Source organism: Oncorhynchus keta, chromosome 25 (assembly GCF_023373465.1).
Source record: "Oncorhynchus keta strain PuntledgeMale-10-30-2019 chromosome 25, Oket_V2, whole genome shotgun sequence".
NCBI classification, from domain to species: Eukaryota; Metazoa; Chordata; class Actinopteri; order Salmoniformes; family Salmonidae; genus Oncorhynchus; species Oncorhynchus keta.
The window spans coordinates 8,016,218-8,035,532 of NC_068445.1; the positions used below are offsets into that span (position 1 = coordinate 8,016,218).

The 19,315-nt window shown below is 42.3% G+C and overlaps 1 protein-coding gene and 1 long non-coding RNA gene across 8 annotated transcripts; one reads left to right on the forward strand and one right to left on the reverse strand.

Annotated features, from left to right (window-relative positions):
* The first annotated feature begins 728 nt into the window (after positions 1-728).
* LOC127911665 (uncharacterized) lies at positions 729-1,558 on the forward strand. Of its 5 annotated transcripts, none has more exons than XR_008078811.1 (4): positions 729-900; positions 1,028-1,073; positions 1,189-1,351; positions 1,398-1,558. It is a non-coding gene; the product is annotated as an uncharacterized LOC127911665 (long non-coding RNA). The 5 variants fall into 5 exon arrangements; XR_008078808.1 differs by having other exon boundaries at positions 1,212-1,351; XR_008078809.1 differs by having other exon boundaries at positions 1,235-1,351.
* Positions 1,559-1,622: 64 nt separating this feature from the next.
* LOC118358076 (heterogeneous nuclear ribonucleoprotein K-like) lies at positions 1,623-18,573 on the reverse strand. 3 transcript variants are annotated; one of them, XM_052478573.1, is made up of 17 exons: positions 18,460-18,573; positions 16,778-16,846; positions 16,512-16,665; positions 12,636-12,733; positions 12,370-12,426; positions 11,328-11,371; positions 9,944-10,016; positions 9,651-9,764; positions 9,285-9,413; positions 8,848-9,176; positions 8,628-8,681; positions 7,291-7,333; positions 6,246-6,261; positions 3,248-3,280; positions 3,028-3,095; positions 2,647-2,816; positions 1,623-2,029 (listed from the first exon to the last, which is right to left on the reverse strand). In XM_052478573.1, the coding sequence occupies exons 3-17, from the start codon at positions 16,570-16,572 to the stop codon at positions 1,999-2,001; spliced, it is 1,320 nt and encodes a 439-aa protein (XP_052334533.1). In that variant the 5' UTR covers positions 16,573-16,665; positions 16,778-16,846; positions 18,460-18,573; the 3' UTR covers positions 1,623-1,998. The 3 variants fall into 3 exon arrangements, with proteins under 3 accessions (XP_052334533.1, XP_035591398.1, XP_035591399.1); XM_035735505.2 differs by having other exon boundaries at positions 7,291-7,336; XM_035735506.2 differs by having other exon boundaries at positions 7,291-7,336; positions 16,778-16,849; positions 18,460-18,557.
* Between the last annotated feature and the right edge of the window lie 742 nt (positions 18,574-19,315).

The window sequence follows — 19,315 nt, forward strand, 5'->3', positions numbered from 1 at the left end:
CTCAATCCTGGACACCCTTACTGACAGTTGTGGCTGCTTTGCGTGATGTATTGTTGTCTCTACCTTCTTGCCATTTGTGCTGTTGTCTGTGCCCAATAATGTTTGTACCATGTTTTGTGTTGCTAGCATGCTGTGTTGCTGCCTTGCTATGTTGTTGTCTTAGGTCTATCTTGATGTACTATTGTGTTGTCTTTCGTCGTGATGTGCGTTTTGTCACATATATATATATATATGCATATTCTTTTTATCCCAGCCCTGTCCCTGCAGGAGGCCTTCTGTCTTTTGGTAGGCCGTCATTGTAAATAAGAATTTGTTCTTAACCTACTTAAATCAAATAAAAAGACAGCCATTTTCTCTGCAGCAGGGCATGGGCCAGGCTGAAGTATTTCTTTGACCTATGGGGTCACAGGAATGTCAGAGGGACATTGGCTACATCAAGAACATTACTAAGCAGGATCTCCATAAAACTTAGCCAAGCATCTGCAGACTTTTCAATCTTTATTTTTAAAAAAAACTTTAAAAAAGGATTCTAGAAGAAAAGCCTAACCCCCTAGGAGATGCATACACCAGACATTGCTTGTAACCATATTATCATGTCCCATGCCAAAAATAAGGACTGTTCAGCATGGCTAATAAAGCAGGCTTTATGGCATGACTATATCGCCAAGACTAAAAAAAACAGTCCTACAAAAGTGTACAGCCAGGAAATGTGATGATTAATAAGAATACTTGTGTATAATCCCCATGTCACCCCGATACATCCTGAAACATTTCATTAAAATTAAAAACATGACAAATGACAATTTTCTACATTAATTTTTTAAAATCATGAAATAAAATGTTCCTTAAAAAAAAAAAACAAAGGCGTACATTTTGCATGTTGCACGGAGTGGTGGTAAGGTGTGTGTGTGAGTGGTGGTAAGGTGTGTGTGTGTGTGAGTGGTGGTAAGGTGTGTGTGTGTGTGAGTGGTGGTAAGGTGTGTGTGTGTGAGTGGTGGTAAGGTGTGTGTGTGTGAGTGGTGGTAAGGTGTGTGTGTGAGTGGTGGTAAGGTGTGTGTGTGAGTGGTGGTAAGGTGTGTGTGTGAGTGGTGGTAAGGGGTGTGTGTGAGTGGTGGTAAGGGGTGTGTGTGAGTGGTGGTAAGGGGTGTGTGTGAGTGGTGGTAAGGGGTGTGAGTGAGTGGTGGTAAGGGGTGTGTGTGAGTGGTGGTAAGGGGTGTGTGTGAGTGGTGGTAAGGGGTGTGTGTGAGTGGTGGTAAGGGGTGTGTGTGAGTGGTGGTAAGGGGTGTGTGTGAGTGGTGGTAAGGGGTGTGTGTGAGTGGTGGTAAGGGGTGTGTGTGAGTGGTGGTAAGGGGTGTGTGTGTGAGTGGTGGTAAGGGGTGTGTGTGAGTGGTGGTAAGGTGTGTGTGTGAGTGGTGGTAAGGTGTGTGTGTGAGTGGTGGTACGGGGTGTGTGTGAGTGGTGGTAAGGGGTGTGTGTGATGGTAAGGGGTGTGTGTGAGTAACTAATACCGACAGAAAGAAAACACACATGGGGCAGTCGTACTCTACTGACAAACACACCAATAGAAATCAACCCATCCAAAAATAAAGATAATGTTCACTTGTCTGTCAGGAGACTCCAAATATTTTGACAAATGTTTTATTTTATTTTATACAAATACAAGAGATGGAGTAGAGAACTACACAAAAAAATGCAGAACGTCTACATTTAACATAGGAATGTTGGACCTTAAAATAAAAAAAATAACAAAATGCCCACAAACCAGGACAATAAGATGGGGATGTGAGGGATTTGCTTCAATCTGAGTCTCCTGGTTTAGAGGAACTGACAAGAGTACTGCTTCACACTGAAAGAGTAAAAAGAAAAAGAAAATTCACAGGAGTCAATAAAGATATAGAGGGGTTGGGGGTGGGAGAGGTGGTTGAGGGTGGGAGAGGGGGTTGGGAGAGTCTGAGATGGGGAGAGAGCACGTGATGCGGGCCTAGTCGGAGGCGAGGGTTAGTCCTGGTGTCCGAGCAGGTGCAGTGCGCTGGGGGAGGAGGAAGGGAGACAAGGTTAGTCACCATGGCTACGAGGCAGCGTTAGCATTTCAACATCTGCGCAATGAGACACGCTGACGGTTGCCGGGGAGACAGAAGAGGAGGAGCCTGTGCCGTTTGGCGGACTGTGATTTGTTGTCGATTCATCTAACTAAAAACAACAAAATCACTAGTCTTCCACACAGCAACAGGCAGGGAAGAAGTCCACTCCCTGCTTCACACCGAAAAGGCTCTTAGGTCATAAAACCAAACATTTCACCGATCATATTCTTCAAAAACATGACATGTTGAATGATTAACACAAACAAATATTGACCTACAATTTTGTATCAATATAAGAATACTTGTACAAGTATTTTGTACAAATTGTGTACAGATTTTAATACAGACATTTCACAAGAGGAAGCTGAAACTACTTTCACATTGCATGGGAGGAGAGAGGTTAGTCAACATCAGCAGAGACAAATACAATAAGAGATTAAAAGGAGGTAGAAAAATATAGATCTACACATATATATTTTGAGATCGAAATGTGGCTATAAAAACAGGAAGGTATAGAAAAGGCAGACATGAAACTCTATTCCCTCAGAGGGCGTCCAGAACTTGCCTATTCTGCAATAGGTACTGAGCGTTTTGGATCTGGTCCTGGGTGCCGCTGATGGTGATGATGCGATCCTCAGAACCCTCCAGTGGCTCGTCGATCTTAATGGAGGCGCCAGACTCATGCCGGATCTGCTTGATCCTCTGACCTCCCTTACCGATGATGGAGCCGGCCAGCTGTAGAAAACACCGGGGTCAACTGAATGTCGTGCACAATAGTGTGAAAATACAGGAAAAGTGTGTTCTGTGTGTGCGTGTGAATGTTGCATAAGGGTTTCATAGGCCATGGAGGGCGAGACAGGCCGAGCCATTGCTGTGTGAGAACATAGTGTGTCGGTGTGTGTGTGAGAGGTAAATGGGGAGTCCCCCCTCTTCTGGTTATACACACATCTTTAGGGATCGTCACTTGTGTGGTGATGACTGGCCCTCCCATATCATTGTAGGAACCGCGTCCACCTAACACACACGGCGCATACAGTGACATACACACAAGGAGAGATCAGAGAAACAGCTTGAGGAAGTGTTTAGGCTCTAACAACACCATAACCTAACATATTGAATACCAAGCTGTGGGAAGCTGTGGGGAAGTGCTTCTAGCTCAGACTCACCAGACTGATAGGAGTCCCAGGAAGAGTTGTTATCTGTTTGAAAGGCGAGAGAGAAAATAGAGCTACAGTTAGGGAAAGTTTGAAAAGAAAATACGCTAAAATGTACACATCCACTGCAGACTGGCACCATAAACAAACACGTATTTACCAACCTGATACAGAGCAGGCCAACACGTTTCAAAGAGGATCTTCCAATAAACAGTCGAAATGACAAAACAAAGATAGTCGACAAGTACACTGGTTCAAAACAATACACTCAAGGCTGTTGAGTATTATATCCTATGCTGCCTTGATTGTGTAACTGTCAGTCATACAGGGTTCCCTTGTAAAAGAGACTACCCTGCCCAAATAAAAATAACAATAGAATGTCTAGCTTGGTACAGTAGACCAGCTGAAATCAGGTTCCTTAACATACACTGGAGAACCACTGGCCCTCTACGTTCTATGAAAGCTGCTCGGCGTAAACTGGAAAGAGGTTTGAGGAAAAACAAACCCAACTATGCATGCCCAAGCCCTGGTATATCATCAGATTGCATACAGAGGTACTGAACACTGCACGCAGTCGCATTGCAAATTGTGTGGGGAAACCCCAGAATGCTATTTTCTGTCCTAATAGAAATGTAAACCTCCAGATTACTGTTGCATTGCTTGATGGAGGAGTTTTCTTGATTTTTTCCAATTCAAAATTAAGTACCGCACTGTACAAACTACCCCTTGCTTGGGGTGTGCCCCTATGCTTCATACTGAGCCTCCTAGTTGCAGTTTCAACAAATTATCAAGGACAAGCCCAACATCGGTCTCTGAAATTGTCCAAAATATGAGGTCAGCTACCTGCCCCTTCGACCCTATTGCCAAAGCAAAATCCAGCCTCACTCTTCTCAGTCCAACTATAACCAAAATCATAAATTACTTAATTCAGGCACTGTGCCTAATTCCCTGAAAACTGCCTCCATTATACAAATCTTGAAAAAACCTGGACCTAACACCCTAAGCAATTACAGACCAATTTCCAACCAGTTGTGTAAAGTACTTAAGTAAAAAATACTTTCAAGCACTACTTAAGTAGTTTTTTTTGGTATCTGTACGTAACTATTTTTTTGACAACTTTTACTTCATAACATTCCTAAAGAAAATTTACTTTTTATTCCATACATTTTCCGACAACTAAAAGTACTCCTTATATTTTGAATGCTTAGCAGGACAGGAAACTTGTCAAATTCACCCACTTGAAAAAGATAACATCCCTGGTCATCCCTACTGCCTCTGATTTGGCAGATTAACTAAATACAAATGCTTTGTTTGTAAATTATGTCTGAGTGTTGTGAGTGTGCCCCTGGCTATCTGTAATTTAAAAAAAGAAAATGGTGCCATCTGGTTTGATTAATATAATATAATATTAATATAATTATTTATACTTAAGTGTATTTAAAATACCTTTAGACTTTTACTCAAGTAGAATTTAACTGAGTGACTCACTTTTACTTGAGTAATTTTCTATTAACATACCTTTGCTTTTACTCAAATATGACAATTGGGTACTTTTCCCACCACTGTTTCCAACCTACCCTTCTCTATCAAAGATCCTTGAACGTGTGGTCTCAATACAGCTACAGAACTACCTTTAACCAACAATCTCCATGAACCCTTCCAGTCCGGGTTGCATGTACAGCACAGCACAGAGACAGCCCTGGTAAAAGTTACTTCTTGATGACAGCTGATGGAGACACTAGCATCTTTTTTTAAACTTTTGGACATCACAGCAGCCTTTGTCACAGAGAATCATGCGATTATCAGCAGACTTATGAACTAGCTTGGATTCTCTGGCACATCACTCCTGTGGTTTAGCTCCTGACTTACAAACAATAATTTGTGATCCAACCCTGCCACAGTCACTCAAGGGGTTCCACAGGGCTCTGCTATGGGGCCACTCCTGTTCTCTATACACACCCACGCTGCCACTTGGTATACTTATACGGAGATTTGGACTAAACTTGAATTTTTACACTGATGACACAAATATGTGAGGACAAGTCAGACTAACAATCAAACTAACAGACTGTCTAGATGCAATCAAGAGATGGATGCAGTTGAACTTCCAAAAGCAAAACAGAGCTTGTGTTTATTTGCTATAAGAGTACACAGAGCAAAATGAGCACATTCTCCCTTCCTCTGGATGATGACTCAATCACAGCTTCCCCCACTGCCAGAAACCTGTGTGTAATTTTTGACTCTAGCCTCTTATTTGAAGCACACATTCGCAAAATAAAGTGTAATTTTGCCACCTTGTATCAGGTCTTTCTTGTTCACTGTGGATGCTGTGTGCATGCCCTAGTAACATCTCGGCACTGCTGACAGTAAGGCTCCTGTCAACTCCAGATGATCCAGAACGCAGCTGCCAGGATGGGCTCACAAACTACACAAAAAAAAACTCACGTCGCCCTGTTTTACTCAGCCTCCAATGGCTTCCTGTTCAATACAGGATCACATTTAAGATTCTGCTGCGCACCTTAAAAGGCCCTCAAGGGTGATGCATATGCCAACTTCTAAATGCATATGCCAAATTCTAAAGAACTATTCCCCAGCACACCGCTACGATAACCAGACTCAAACTGCCTGGACACAAACCTGTGCAGTACAGGTGATAAGGCCTTCTCCCATGTGGCTCCTGAGGTCTGGAACGCTCTACCTGCATGTCAAGGAGGCAGCTTCCATTTCCTTGTTTAAAACACATTTAAAGACCTACCTTTTCAAGCTAGCTTTTAATCTTTGATTGCTTAATCTGTTCACAGTCTATTTTTTATTAGCAGGTAATGGTTTATTTTATTGAAATGATCCTACTTTTTGATGTTTTGTCGTTGAATTTGGTTTGGTTCGTTTTCTACCTGATACGCATTGCGAATGGGATATGCGCTTTACAAATGAAATACTATTGTGCCACGGGGACAGCGTGACAAACTGAACTCAGACAGATCCACATAGGGAGAACAGAACAACTCACCATATCCACCCCCACCCTGGAGAAAGAGAAAAGAGAGGGAGAGCAGGGTTAAACACACATTCCCTTGTGATTTGTTGTATACACTCATGGATGCAAGCAACCCTGGCCTTGCATGATCAGGACTAGGGCAGGGACCTCAAGATATAATATTACCTCGATACTTAGGTGCCGACACATTATGTATTGATTCTCACAATTCTATATGTAGTGCAATTCGATACTGCGATTTGATGTCCAAACATATTGCTCACTGTAAGTCTGGTGCAGAGAGACCGGAGGATTAGAAAATACATTTTTGATCAGCCATGGAAAAAAAGTGCTATTGGCTCACTATTTAAAAATAAGACGGAGAACATGCTATAGAATCAAAAAAAATTGCAGAGTTTAGCAACATGGTAGCGTAAAATAAAACAACGACACTTGGAGTCAAAGTATCAATATAATATTGTCCAAAATAATATTGTGATATGTAACTATCGATCCGATCCCTCCGATCAAGTCAGGGTTGAGGAGGCCAGTTCGTACAAAAGCCCCTATTTGATGCTGGAGACCCCTGCAACCTTCTCCACTTGCATCCATCCGCCACTCACTCCACAGCTTTCACCTGCTATTCAGCGGCTCAGTCACCAGGGCAACAAGCGATTCAAAAATCAGTTGCCGAGCAACCGGAGGCAGTATCCTGCCAGCTCTCAAAGATAACCTACCAGTCTGTCAACAAAGCATTATTATTAACACCTAGCAACCCCCCCGACCACAATTACATAGATGGTAGTGGTCATGGTGGTCAATTATTGCTGAAGTTACCCATTACCTGTGTTTATGGTTTGGTCATATGGTTAACTATGGTAAAGTAATGTTTATTACATGTTAGTGGTAAAGGTGTTGTTGGGTTTTATAGTGGGTTAGCTGTGGCCATGGCGATGAGGTTATTATCAGGCAATCACAATCATTGTCTAGGAAAGACCAACAATTGTTTCAGCATATGATGCTTCAGCCAATAGATACCAAGACGACAGCGACATGCATTTAGTTAAGGGTCACTAACCATGTTATCACCATAGCGATCTCCTGGTCTCCCTCTTCGGTCACTGCTAAGAGAAAGACAGAGAAAATTAAAGTCTGACTTGAGAAAAATATTGACAAGGCAGAGGGCTTTTCAGCAGCTCTCTGATCCAAGTCAAACCACACACATTCACAGACCCATGTAGAACACAAAAGTGAGCGGCGTTGACAGACTAATGGCAGGGCTGAAACACTGACGAGGCCAGTAATCAGAGGAACAGACTCAGGCTAGACTGACTGACCACAGCACCGACTGAGGACGTTTACATGCAAAGTAGTAATTCAATATTAACCAGATTATGGCAGTAGGCAGATGATGTAGTAGTCATGTAAAAACCTTACTCGGCTTATCTTAATTTGCGTCAAGTCAAAATCGAAGTAAGTATAAGCCGATTAAAACCTGGTTTTCTGAGCAATCTTTCAAATTATTAGGAAATGTGAAGACCTTAAAAATCGGCGTTCCAGCAGTGCATTTGTTCTGTGCATGTACCAGCCAAGCGAGCTGTGAACTACTTTTAAGACGCGCACATTCAATTGTTCCGAACTCACTTCAGGGGGTCTTCAGAGCGAGTGAAGTGAGTTCGGAACAACAATCTACGAGTCTTAAAAGTAGTTCACATTGAAACGTTATATAAACTCTGAAAATATGCGTCACAAGAAACAACATGGTAGAATGTTTATTTTGATTACCGATTGTCTGCATTTATCAGTGGCATCAAGTACCCTGATTTCAGATGTGTTCATGTAAACAGTATTATTAAAGAAATCCTCCTGACAAAGTATAGTACCAGTCAAGAGTTTAGACACAGCTACTCATTCCAGGGTTTCTCTTCATTTTTTAAACCATTTTTCTTTACATTGTCGAATAATAGTGAAGACATCAAAACTATGAAATAACACGCATTGAATCATGTAGTAACCAAAACATATTAAAATATACTTTATATTCTTCAAAGTAGCCGCCCTTTGCCTTGATGAATGCTAAGAGTGTGCAAAGCCTTCATCAAGGCAAAGGGTGACTACTTTGAAGAATCTCAAATATAAAATATATTTTGATTTGTTTAACACTTTTTTGGTTACTACATGATTCCATGTGATATTTCATAGTTTTGACGTCTTCACTATTATTCTATAGTATAGTAAAAATAAAGAAAAACCCTGAAATGAGTAGGCGTGTCCAAACTTTTGACTGGAACTGTATGTAACGTTTTAATCAAACTTTTATATTCATCTGAATATCCACAATAATGGCATTTTGTTGCATGTAACAGTACTCACTGACTCCAGACCAGTGGCCTACAAGGCTGGAAAAGGACTTACTTGGGTCTGGCATCTGCACTGCCCCGATAGGAGTCATAGGAGTACTGGTCATCTCTGCAAACAACGTGGAAATGGAAAACACACGAGCCCACACACACTATGAATGAAAGACCATATGTCCCTGCACTTTTGAGCGCAAACTGATGTAGACAAAGCAAAATGGATAGAAAGAGGTGTAGGGAAAAAGAAATGGAGATGAGCGATGGTGAAGCTCTCTTACCCTCCTCCTCTGTGTGGTGGGGCCAGGTTGCGGTCACGACTCTCACCCCTCCCCCCTCTCACTGGGTGGGGAGGCGGGGGTCCACGGCGGGGGCTCATCTCCTCGTAGTCCCTGCGGGCGGGAGGCACGGGCCCCCCTCGACCCCCTCGTCCAGAGGGCCCTCGGTCAAAACCTCCGCCACCTCGTCCCCCTCGCATGTGGAAGCCCCCCATGGGGCGCCGGCTGCCGCCACCCCCGCGCTCCTCAAACATCAGGGTGAAGCCGCCGTAGTCGTAGGTCTCGTCGTAGAAGTTGGGGTCGTAGGGCTGGGCGCGCCCTTTTATGGGAGCCTGACGGGGATAGGATCATACATCATTTCTACAGTCGGCTGGCTGTGGTATTTACGGCTCAGTCAAATGGTTCGACAACAGAACCAACAGTTTGATAAGAGCACCAACCTCAGCGATGAGCTCCAGCATGATCTTGATGCACTCAACGACGCGCTCAGACTTTCCGCCGACCAGAACCACGCGGTCCGTGGACTGGGGACAGCATTCCTGGAACAGCTTGATGCTGGTCTGGGTGTTCTACAACAGTCAGAGTCAACACAGGTCAAATTAGACAAAGCAAGGCCTTAGGACTGAGATGAACCCACAGAAAGACTGAATCGGGGTCACCTTCAATAAGCTCTAAACGAGAGTAAAACAGTTCCATTCTTATTGGACAAGTTCAGGTAGTAGGCCCATCAAGTATTTTAAAAATGTACTGGACATGACCCAGGTGAGGAGAAAAGAGTGGGAGTAGTTCAGAGCGCATAACTGTACCTCTCGTAACTCTTTGATCTTGGCTCCCTTCACACCAATGATGCTACCTGCCAGGCTCTGGTGGATCAGTAGCCTCAGCTCACAGTCAAAGTCCATCCCATTATACTGTTGGTACTAGAGGGAGGGGGGGGGTGTAAAACTTTAGCATTTTATATCTATATCCCAATGGAAATTGTATGTTTTGTTTTATCTGCACACTCAATATCTAGTAGTACCACACAGGACTATAACTGAAAAATATAGGCAGCCATAATGCTGGTCTCATTCTCCCTCATCTCCAACCGCAGGCTCACCTCCTCCAGAGTAGGGATGATCTTGAGGAGGATCTCTCCCACGGTCTCGATTTCAGCACTGATGCTCAGAATGCTTTAGAGCCACCAATCACAGCGCAGGATATTCCCAGGGGGACCAATCAAATGGTGACCAGGTGTTAGAGAGGAAAGAAACAGTATTTCAAAACCAAGGTTGACTCTCCCTCAGCAGAACTTCAACCATAACATCTGACAATAAATGAAGACCCTCCCCCTTTCATCCGGTCCCAGCCGTGGGGGTTAACCGGGTAGCTGTTGTGGTACAGTCCCATAGAAATAGAATTACTAGAATGGACATTCCCATTCAAGTCAATGTTCTGTGATGATTGGACCAGCGGCCATATGTAGTAATTCTGGTTCTATGTGCAAACCCCATTCAAATTACAACAGAGGAATAAGAGGACAGAACACCCCATTATCAATTTATATCTATAACATATCAGCAGGTATCCATAAATACACAAATAAAGAAAATTAACCCCCCCAGTGTGTCTGACAAAGGAGACCACAATTTTTTAGTTTTTTGTTAAACAGGTACAAGGAACCCAAAGACAGCAGGTGTGTTTTAGTGACCACTGGAAGTGGGGGGTAAGGAAGGAAAGGTTGGGGGCGGTAGCGGTTTGCACCGATGGTGCCTGCTGCCAGAGCACTAATGCAATTGTATTATAACACAACATGGGGGAGAAAAAAAACACAAAAAAATAACAAAAGGTCAATAAAAAAATGACAGTAGTACGCTATGCTAATCAAAATAATCAAACAAGGAACAGTTTAAAGTCAACTTAAAGATGGGTGAGGGATGGCAGGGTAACAGTGCGTTATGCTCCCACCAATGGACAGGAGGATGTTGAGGGAAGGCAAGGAGGAGCGACATGGGTCACAGGGATGAGGTGACAAATAAGTTAACTTTCAACAGTTCCAACTACGGCAAAGGTAATATGGAGAGTAGAAGGGAAAAAGACATACAACACTTGAACCCTAGCAGCTCTGCCTGGAATAAGTCTTACGTAATTATAGTGGTCCAACCCCCCCCACCCCCTAAAAAAGATCTGTGGTAACAAGGAAGAGGAAGATGGTAGGAGGGGAATGTGAGAAGCTAAAACAGACCAGTACACCAACTCTGAGAGGGGAAGGAGGGAGGTGAGGAACGTTGAAGGGAGAGATATTGTCATTGAAATAAAATAGAATGTTGAAATACCGTCACTAGAACAAAGGCAGGTTTAAAGTATTTGTTGAAACCCTCACTGAAAACAGAGGCTTATAATGCTGTCACTGAACAAAAGTTGACATGTTTGTCACAGGAACAGAGGCAGGTTTGTTTATTTTCTGAAGTCAGGCAGTGAGAGGGAGGAGCTTAGGGACATACCGCTCAGGCCCACTGCTGTCTGGGACTGACACACTGGCATTGAACTGCAAGGGCCGTGGGCGTGGCATGGGCAGGGGCCAGGGCCATTCGAGCACACAGATGTCAATGAAGTAAGGCGCCCATTTAGGGAGGGGCACGATTATGGGCAGGGCCAGCCAGGGTGTCAGGTGGGCGGGCGCAGGAGGGGCGATCCAGAACATGGGCAACAGAGGAAGTGGGCAAAAATAAACAAAAATAAAAAACAGGAGAGGGAAGAGGGAGGGGGAAGAGGAATACATTTTAATACAGGCTAATATTCTTCATTTTGATATTCTCTCAGAATGTTTTTTTTTTTTTTTTTAAGAACAGAAGGAGATAGAAGAGGAGACAAAGGTATTCAGGTAGAGAGAAATAGTTTGGGGGTAGAATGGAGTCAGAAAAGGAGAGGGAGATGTAGACAGGGAGGTGAGAAAGAGGGGTAGAGGAGAGAGGGAGAAGAGTGGAGAATGATGGAAGGTGGAGAAAGAGAGAGGGGTAATGACATGAAATTAGTTGAGAATTGGCCAGGCTGTTTATATACAAGACATTTCCTATAGGTTGAATTGGTGTCGGGTGCTATAACAGCTCCACCCTAAAATACACTGGGCCCACTCAAGCATTAATGACAGTCTTAGTGGTGCTGATGGCTGGTAGTAATATCACTATTCATTACGCAAACAAAAATACATTTCAGCTAAAAAGGCCATGGGTTTCGTATCGATTATGCGAGGCGGGGGGGCATTTTGATAAAAGACATTACACTTTCGAATGATGACACCACAACAGGTGTAGAGCAGGTCTCAATACACAACATATCCCACCATTAACAGTTACCCAAAAACTTCACAACTTTACTTCCCCCAACCATAGTTAACAAGACCCATTTTCTTAAGTCCAACCTACCAATTTAGATTGTATGCAAAAGTTGAGACAAACTAGTCAAATCAGACACTCCCAAAGTACAACCACGGAAGGGGGCGTACTGTAAATTCCCAGACAAAAAGAGTGGTGTAAATGTACTCACGTCTGTGCGCAGGGATTTGATGTTTTTACCACCCTTCCCAATCACCGCTCCTGCATTCTGAACCGGAGAAAAAAAAGTCAGGTGATACCTAACTTATTGTGATATAACAAAGTTTAAAAAATATCCTCCATAGATCTTGTCAAAAAAAAGGTTAAATAGATAACTGGGGAAGGGAAAAAAGATAGGCTACATAGGAGGCTAAGTCACTGAAGAGATTGTGGCTGTTGAAGGTAGGCAGGGGATTGTGAATGAGGAAGAGGACTGACTTTGCTCTGCAGGAGTATGCGGAGCTCCACCATGTCGTCTGTGTTCCTAGAGCGCTTAAAGGACTGCTCTTCCTCCACGTCTTCTGTGGGACGCTTACCTGAGAATAAAAAACAGAGTCTAATCTTTCTCTCTCACACACACACACACACCAGGGCCCCAGAATGTGACCGTTTAGTCGTATTTTTCAACCTTTTGACTTCGCAAGTTACATTTTTTTGGGCCACATGGGAACGAGCTGGTCACCCCAATCAAAAGTTTAAAAAGTCCTATTTTTTCGGGCAGCTAAAACCACGATTTGGTCAAACAGTAAAGTGCATTATCCTCTTGATTCCCTTCACGCAAGTTTCGAAGTAACTGTTTCACTGGACCCTGCTGCTGTGATGAGTAGAGGTCGACCGATTAATCGGAATGGCAGATTAAGTCGGGCCGATTTCAAGTTTTCATAACAATCGAAAATCTGTATTTTTGGCCGCCGATTTTAAAAATATTTTTATACCTTTATTTAACGAGGCAAGTCAGTTAAGAACACATTCTTATTTTCAATGATGGCCTAGGAACGGTGGGTTAACTGCCTGTTCAGGGGCAGAACGACAGATTTTCACCTTGTCAGCGCGGGTAATCCAATCTTGCAACCTTACAGTTAACTAGTCCAGCGCAATAACGACCTGCCTCTCTCTGGTTGCACTCCACAAGGAGACTGCCTGTTACGCGAATGCAGTAAGTCAAGGTAAGTTACCATTAAACTTTCCTTATAAAAAACAATCAATCATAATCACTAGTTAACTACACATGGTTGATGATATTACTAGATATTATCTAGCGTGGCCTGCGTTGCATATAATCTGACTGACCATACAAGTATCTAAGTATCTGACTGAGCGGTGGTAGGCAGAAGCAGGCGCGTAAACATTCATTCAAACAGCACTTTCGTGAGTTTTGCCAGCAGCTCTTCGTTGTGCGTCAAGCATTGCGCTGTTTATGACTTCAAGCCTATCAACTCCCGAGAGGAGGCTGGTGTAACCGATGTGAAATGGCTAGCTAGTTAGCGCGCGCTAATAGCGTTTCAAACGTCACTCGCTCTGAGCCTTCTAGTAGTTGTTCCCCTTGCTCTGCATGGGTAACGCTGCTTCAATGGTGGCTGTTGTCGTTGTGTTGCTGGTTTGAGCCCAGGAAGGAGCGAGGAGAGGGACGGAAGTGATACTGTTACACTGGCAATACTAAAGTGCCTATAAGAACATCCAATAGTCAAAGGTTAATGAAATACAAATGGTATAGAGGGAAATAGTCCTATAATTGCTATAATAACTACAACCTAAAACTTCTTACCTAGGAATATTGAAGACTCATGTTAAAAGGAACCACCAGATTTTATATGTTCTCATGTTCTGAGCAAGGAACTGAAACGTTAGCTTTCTTACATAGCACATATTACACTTTTACTTTCTTCTCCAACACTTTGTTTTTGCATTATTTAAACCATATTGAACATGTTTCATTATTTACTTGAGGCTAAATTGATTTTATTGATGTATTATATTAAGTTAAAATAAGTGTTCATTCAGTATTGTTGTAATTGTCATTATTGCAAATAAATGTTTTTTAAAAAATAAAAAAATAAATCGGGCGATTAATCGGTATTGGCTTTTCTGGTCCTCCAATAATCGGTATCGGCGTTGAAAAATCATAATCGGTCGACCTCTAGTGATGAGTGAGCCATTCTCTCTTCCTTTTCGTTGATGTGCGCTCCCCACACACACAAAACAAAGGAGGGTTCTGATTGTATAACATTTCAAAATCCAATTGCAGGTAAAACACAGCTGTAGAAGCAACTACTGTTGAAACCGTTGACGAGAGGATGTCCAGCTTTACATTTAATTACTTTATGTGGGTATAATATCTATTTCGCAATATTTTATATTGAGCTCAATAGTCGCAAGCAGATTCCGACCCAACCATTATGCTTGTTTTACACCGAGGTTGGAATGCAATCATGGTTAGATTAAGACACCGCAGAGCCCGCCCGAGATATGGGTCAGAAACATACCTCAACCCAGGGATGGGATGTGCCGCTGTATTTCACCTACATCCAAACTGATACCTTGAGAAGATTGAAATACTTGTTTTTCCAGAAAACATCCCTTTTTGTTCTCATGCTATTTAGCAGTAGCCACCGCCGGCATTTTGGAATGGCAGTGTCAGCCAATCAGCTCCTTTGTTGTTCAGCGCAACATGCCATTCCATAATGGCTGCTGTGGCGACTGTTTACCAAGCATGAGGACATTAAATGTACTGTTAGATTAATACATGACTACTAGCAGTAGGCATTATATTTGGTGTTAATGATTTATACTGAACAAAAATATATTTGTAACATGGAACAATTTCTAAGATTTTACTGAGTAGAATTCACAGAAGAAAATCAGTCAATTGAAATTAATTCCTTAGGCCTTAATCTATGGATATCACGACTGGGCAGGGGCGCAGCCATGGGTGGTCCTAGGAGGGCATAGGCCCACCCACTGGAGAGCCAGGCCCAGCCAATCAGAATGTGTTTTTTTTGCCACAAAAGGGCTTTATTACAAACAAAAATGCACCTCAGCACCCCCCCTTTCCCTCTTCAGACGATCCACAGGTGAAGACGCCAGATGTCGTGGTCCTAGGCTGGCGTGGTTACACTTGGTCTGCAGTTGCATGTACTGCCAACTTCTCTAAAACGGCGTTGGAGGTGGCTTATGGTAGAGAAATTAACATTTAATTCTCTGGCAACAGTTCTGTTAGACATTCTTGTAGTCAACATGCCAATTGCGCGCTCCCTCAAAACTTTGGACATCTGTGGCATTGTTTTATGTGACAAACCTGCCAATTATAGAGTAGCCGATTGTCCCAGCGCAAGGTGCACCTGTGTAATGACCATGCTATTTAAATCGGCTTCTTGTTATGCCACATCTGTCAAGTGGATTGATTATCTTGGCAAAGGAGAAATGCTCACTTAAAGGGATGTAAACACATTTGTGCACACAATGAGTTAAATAAGCGTTTTGTGCGTATGGAACATTTCTGGGATCTTTATTTCAGCTCATGAGAAATTGGACCAACACTTTACATGTTGTGTTTATATTTTAGTTCAGTATTGCCAATGTGTTTTGAGTTCACTTCCTCATGTGGTGAATTAGCCCAAAATAAATTAGTGGACATAAACACACACAAATTCACCTGTATTGAACAACAAACTACAGACAATTCTGGAGCCCTATTTTAACAGTAAAATATTACAATATCCAACTGTCAACCCACAATTCATGACAATCAATGGATTAGATACCACATCAAAATATATTCAATAATGCATTCCTACCTGGACATGTTAAATATACAACTTGTTTCTTGAATAGCCTACCAGCTCTATAGTCTAGTACACTGTCTAAAGCACTGTGAATGACTTGAAGGTGATTATGACTAGGTTGTTCTATTGCAAAAAAAACCTATGGTGCAACCAAATCATAGGCTGGTGCAACCAACTGAAAAAGTTAGTGTCACCGGGGGAAAATGTTAGTCTGGAGCCCTGAACACACTGACTGGTTCTCTGGATCTGCATTCAGTTGATGTAGAAATGATATACATGTAATACTAATAGCCCACTCATTGTCCTGACATATTAAAACTGCTCTGCACTTTCTTTTGGCACATAACTGGCAGCCTCAATTTAGGAATCGAAATGTTTATATTTTCGACCAGACATTGATTATTAGTAAGTCTTAAACACAGGAGGGCATAAACCTTGCACCACACCGCTTAAAAAATAACTACACTGTTCTTATTCATTTTCTAGATCAGTTACAATTATTTAATTAATACACAAAAGGATTACAACTCACCGTTTGTCTCTGTGTTGCTGAATGAGGTCTCTTTTTCTTGTTGCTCAATTTCTGTCTCCATTGTCGGCTAACACCGGGCTGGGTAGGGCAGGCACCTCGGTCCTGGGAGCAGGTAACAGCGGGGAGAGAGGAGCGGGCACCTCTGTCTGACTGGCTGTGGATGGACATGGTCGAGGGAAAGAGATGAGATCAGGGTTTGGGGTTTTCAGAACTGACGAAACAAAGTACGACAGAGGAGAGAGACTAGACTGGTGACCAACACTTACCACTATTTATGGTGAGAAGATGGGCGTGTTATGGGCGGAACGAAACAAAGTCTCAGAGCTGCTGCAAACCTACTGAAAAAAGGCAAAGGTTGATTAGCGGCATAAAAATAACCTACCCAAGAATAATTGTATAACACACCGCTATGATAATAAAATTGTAATAAATAGTGCATAAACATTTGGCAATGAATGACAACATTCATAAAATTAAAAGGTGTGATGAGGAACAGCATTGATTCAAATTAATGTATTATCTTGAACTGGCCATATTCATTACAAAAAAAATAATTTAAGAAGCAAACAGAGCAAAATTAGAATTTCTATTGTACATATTTAGGTAGGTTCCCTCCCTGTCTCGTTTAACAAACATTTTGCAGTAGAATTGGCTTAATGAATATGCCCCTGGCCTTTAATACAATTCTGAAGGCGACCAGAAGACACACGTACTGAATTGATGAGAAATAATGCACATTTAATTTATTATTCTAAAGAAAGTCAATGCATGAGTGAAGTTACAAAACAGATGTATTTGATAATACGACCTGGCACAATGATATCGGAGTCGGGACAAAATGACAATGCAACGAGGGCTCATCTCAGAATCACCTCGCGCCGATAATTATCTTGATCGTAATTAAACAAATAGCTAGCTACAATCATACATTTGCTCATCTGGCATTATTTTTGGATTAATGGTGCGAGCTAGCCTACAGCGTTGATCCAATGATCGTCTAGGATTGATGTGCATTCTCGTTAATACACTCGTGTCCCCCGTGGACCGGCTCGTACATAAAACATCCTCCATTCAAGCTGCAATGCATCACATCCCTCCTTACCATTTTTAATAGCGAGCCGCCGGGAAAAATATGTGTAGTCTTACTGTAATCAAATACGTTTCGTTTAGGACGTTGCACACCACGTCAGGCCAAGGGTGTACCACATCCTAAATGGTCAGAAAATGGTGGTGGAAAATCTAGTTTTATTAAGACTACACATTCCCCCCCGGCGGCTCTCCTAGTTGAGGGAAATGATGCCTTTCCAAACTGAACGGAGGATGCTTTGTCTACGGGATGGTCCACCGGGGACAAGAGCATATACAGGGAATGCATCAGTCCTAGACGACAGTGCCGTGGCGAATTATGGCGCCCACTATCGGCTTCCTAGGCCATATGTGCACATACGGTTTGAGAAAACAACGTTAGCAAGCTATTAGTTCTCTTGTGTATACGAGAAAAACATAGCTCGCTAGCATATTGGGAAGCTACTTAGTTCATTCAGCTGGTGAAAGTATTTAGTAAAGGTGGCTAGTTAGTTAAGGTAACTAGCTAATGTTAACGTTACCTAACGACGTTAGCGGTTGGACTGCTACAGTAATATGTAGCTAGTGTAGTTAACGTTAGTTAGGGACAAGAAACACAATCGTATTTTAGGATAAAGCTCTGAAAGCCATATCTAATTACACTTGATACCTTTCTAAATTTAGCTGTGTAAGCTATGCTAGCTAGCCTGCTACACTGGATCGCTAACTACAATAATTAACCAGCTACTTTAGTTGTCTTAGTTGGAAATGGTATAGCTAGATACGCGAATTCTTTCAAATGTGTTTGCTTATACCATCGCATCAACATGTAATGACGGACTTATTCGTTGCAGAGATACATCGAAATGTGTGTAAAACAGACCTGCGCTACACCGTGTATCGTTGCTACTCCTTTTCGACCCTTCGCTGAGGAAGAACGCAAGAACAAAAAATGGCTAAGAAATCATGTGTATCTGAAGAAAGAGGTAGCTGCTTCGATTGGTGGAAAGTGACATTGAATTGTAAATAAATAGCAATCATTGGATAACTCATCTGTCACTCACATAATGGAGGCGGGTCTGAAGATATTGTTCCCACCAATCTTCCGTACCGAAATAGTTTGGTTGACTTGCAGCAGTCCTTTACTTTCAGTCTTGATCATAATGTAAATAAATACTTACTAGTTGTGTTCATATAGGGTTGTAGCTAGCTAATGCTATTATCGTTCTAACATGTAGATATATCACATATTTAGTGTGTTTCGCGCGAAGTCCAAAAATGATTATGGGAACCTTAGCACCACAAACATTTGGACTCTCCATGCCTCCAACTTTTGGCGCCTTGGCGATTCGCCAAAAAACAGCTGCACTTGTACGATAGCTACAATTATACAGAACTAACCCAAACCATTGTAACGTAAATTAAGGTTTATGACTATCACTCAATGAGTACGATTACATGCACACAATATAATATTTTGATTAAAAAGTATATATGCTTTGCAAGAAGAACAATGTCCCTAATAATACTGGTATATGGACAGTATTATTACCTGATGGCACTGATAAATGCAGAAAATCGCCAATCAAAATAAACGTTCTATGACAGCAACCGTGTTATCTTTGGGAAGCATATTAGATTCTGAGTTCAGACTTTTAAAGTTTGCATGTGAAAAGTACTTCTAAGCAGTGACGTGTATTCATGGATGCCAAGGGAAGCCAGTCTTACACCAAAAATGA

Bases quoted from the DNA above. Each gene is read 5' to 3' on its own strand.
- LOC118358076 (XM_035735505.2), bottom strand. From the start codon at position 16,572: ATGGAGACAGAAATTGAGCAACAAGAAAAAGAGACCTCATTCAGCAAC. The intron at 11,372-12,369 runs GTGAGTACATTT...CGGCCCTTGCAG, and splicing joins TCAAATCCCTGCGCACAGAC to TTCAATGCCAGTGTGTCAGT. The intron at 7,337-8,627 runs GTAAGTCCTTTT...TCTTTCTCTTAG, and splicing joins AGTGCAGATGCCAGACCCAA to CAGTGACCGAAGAGGGAGAC.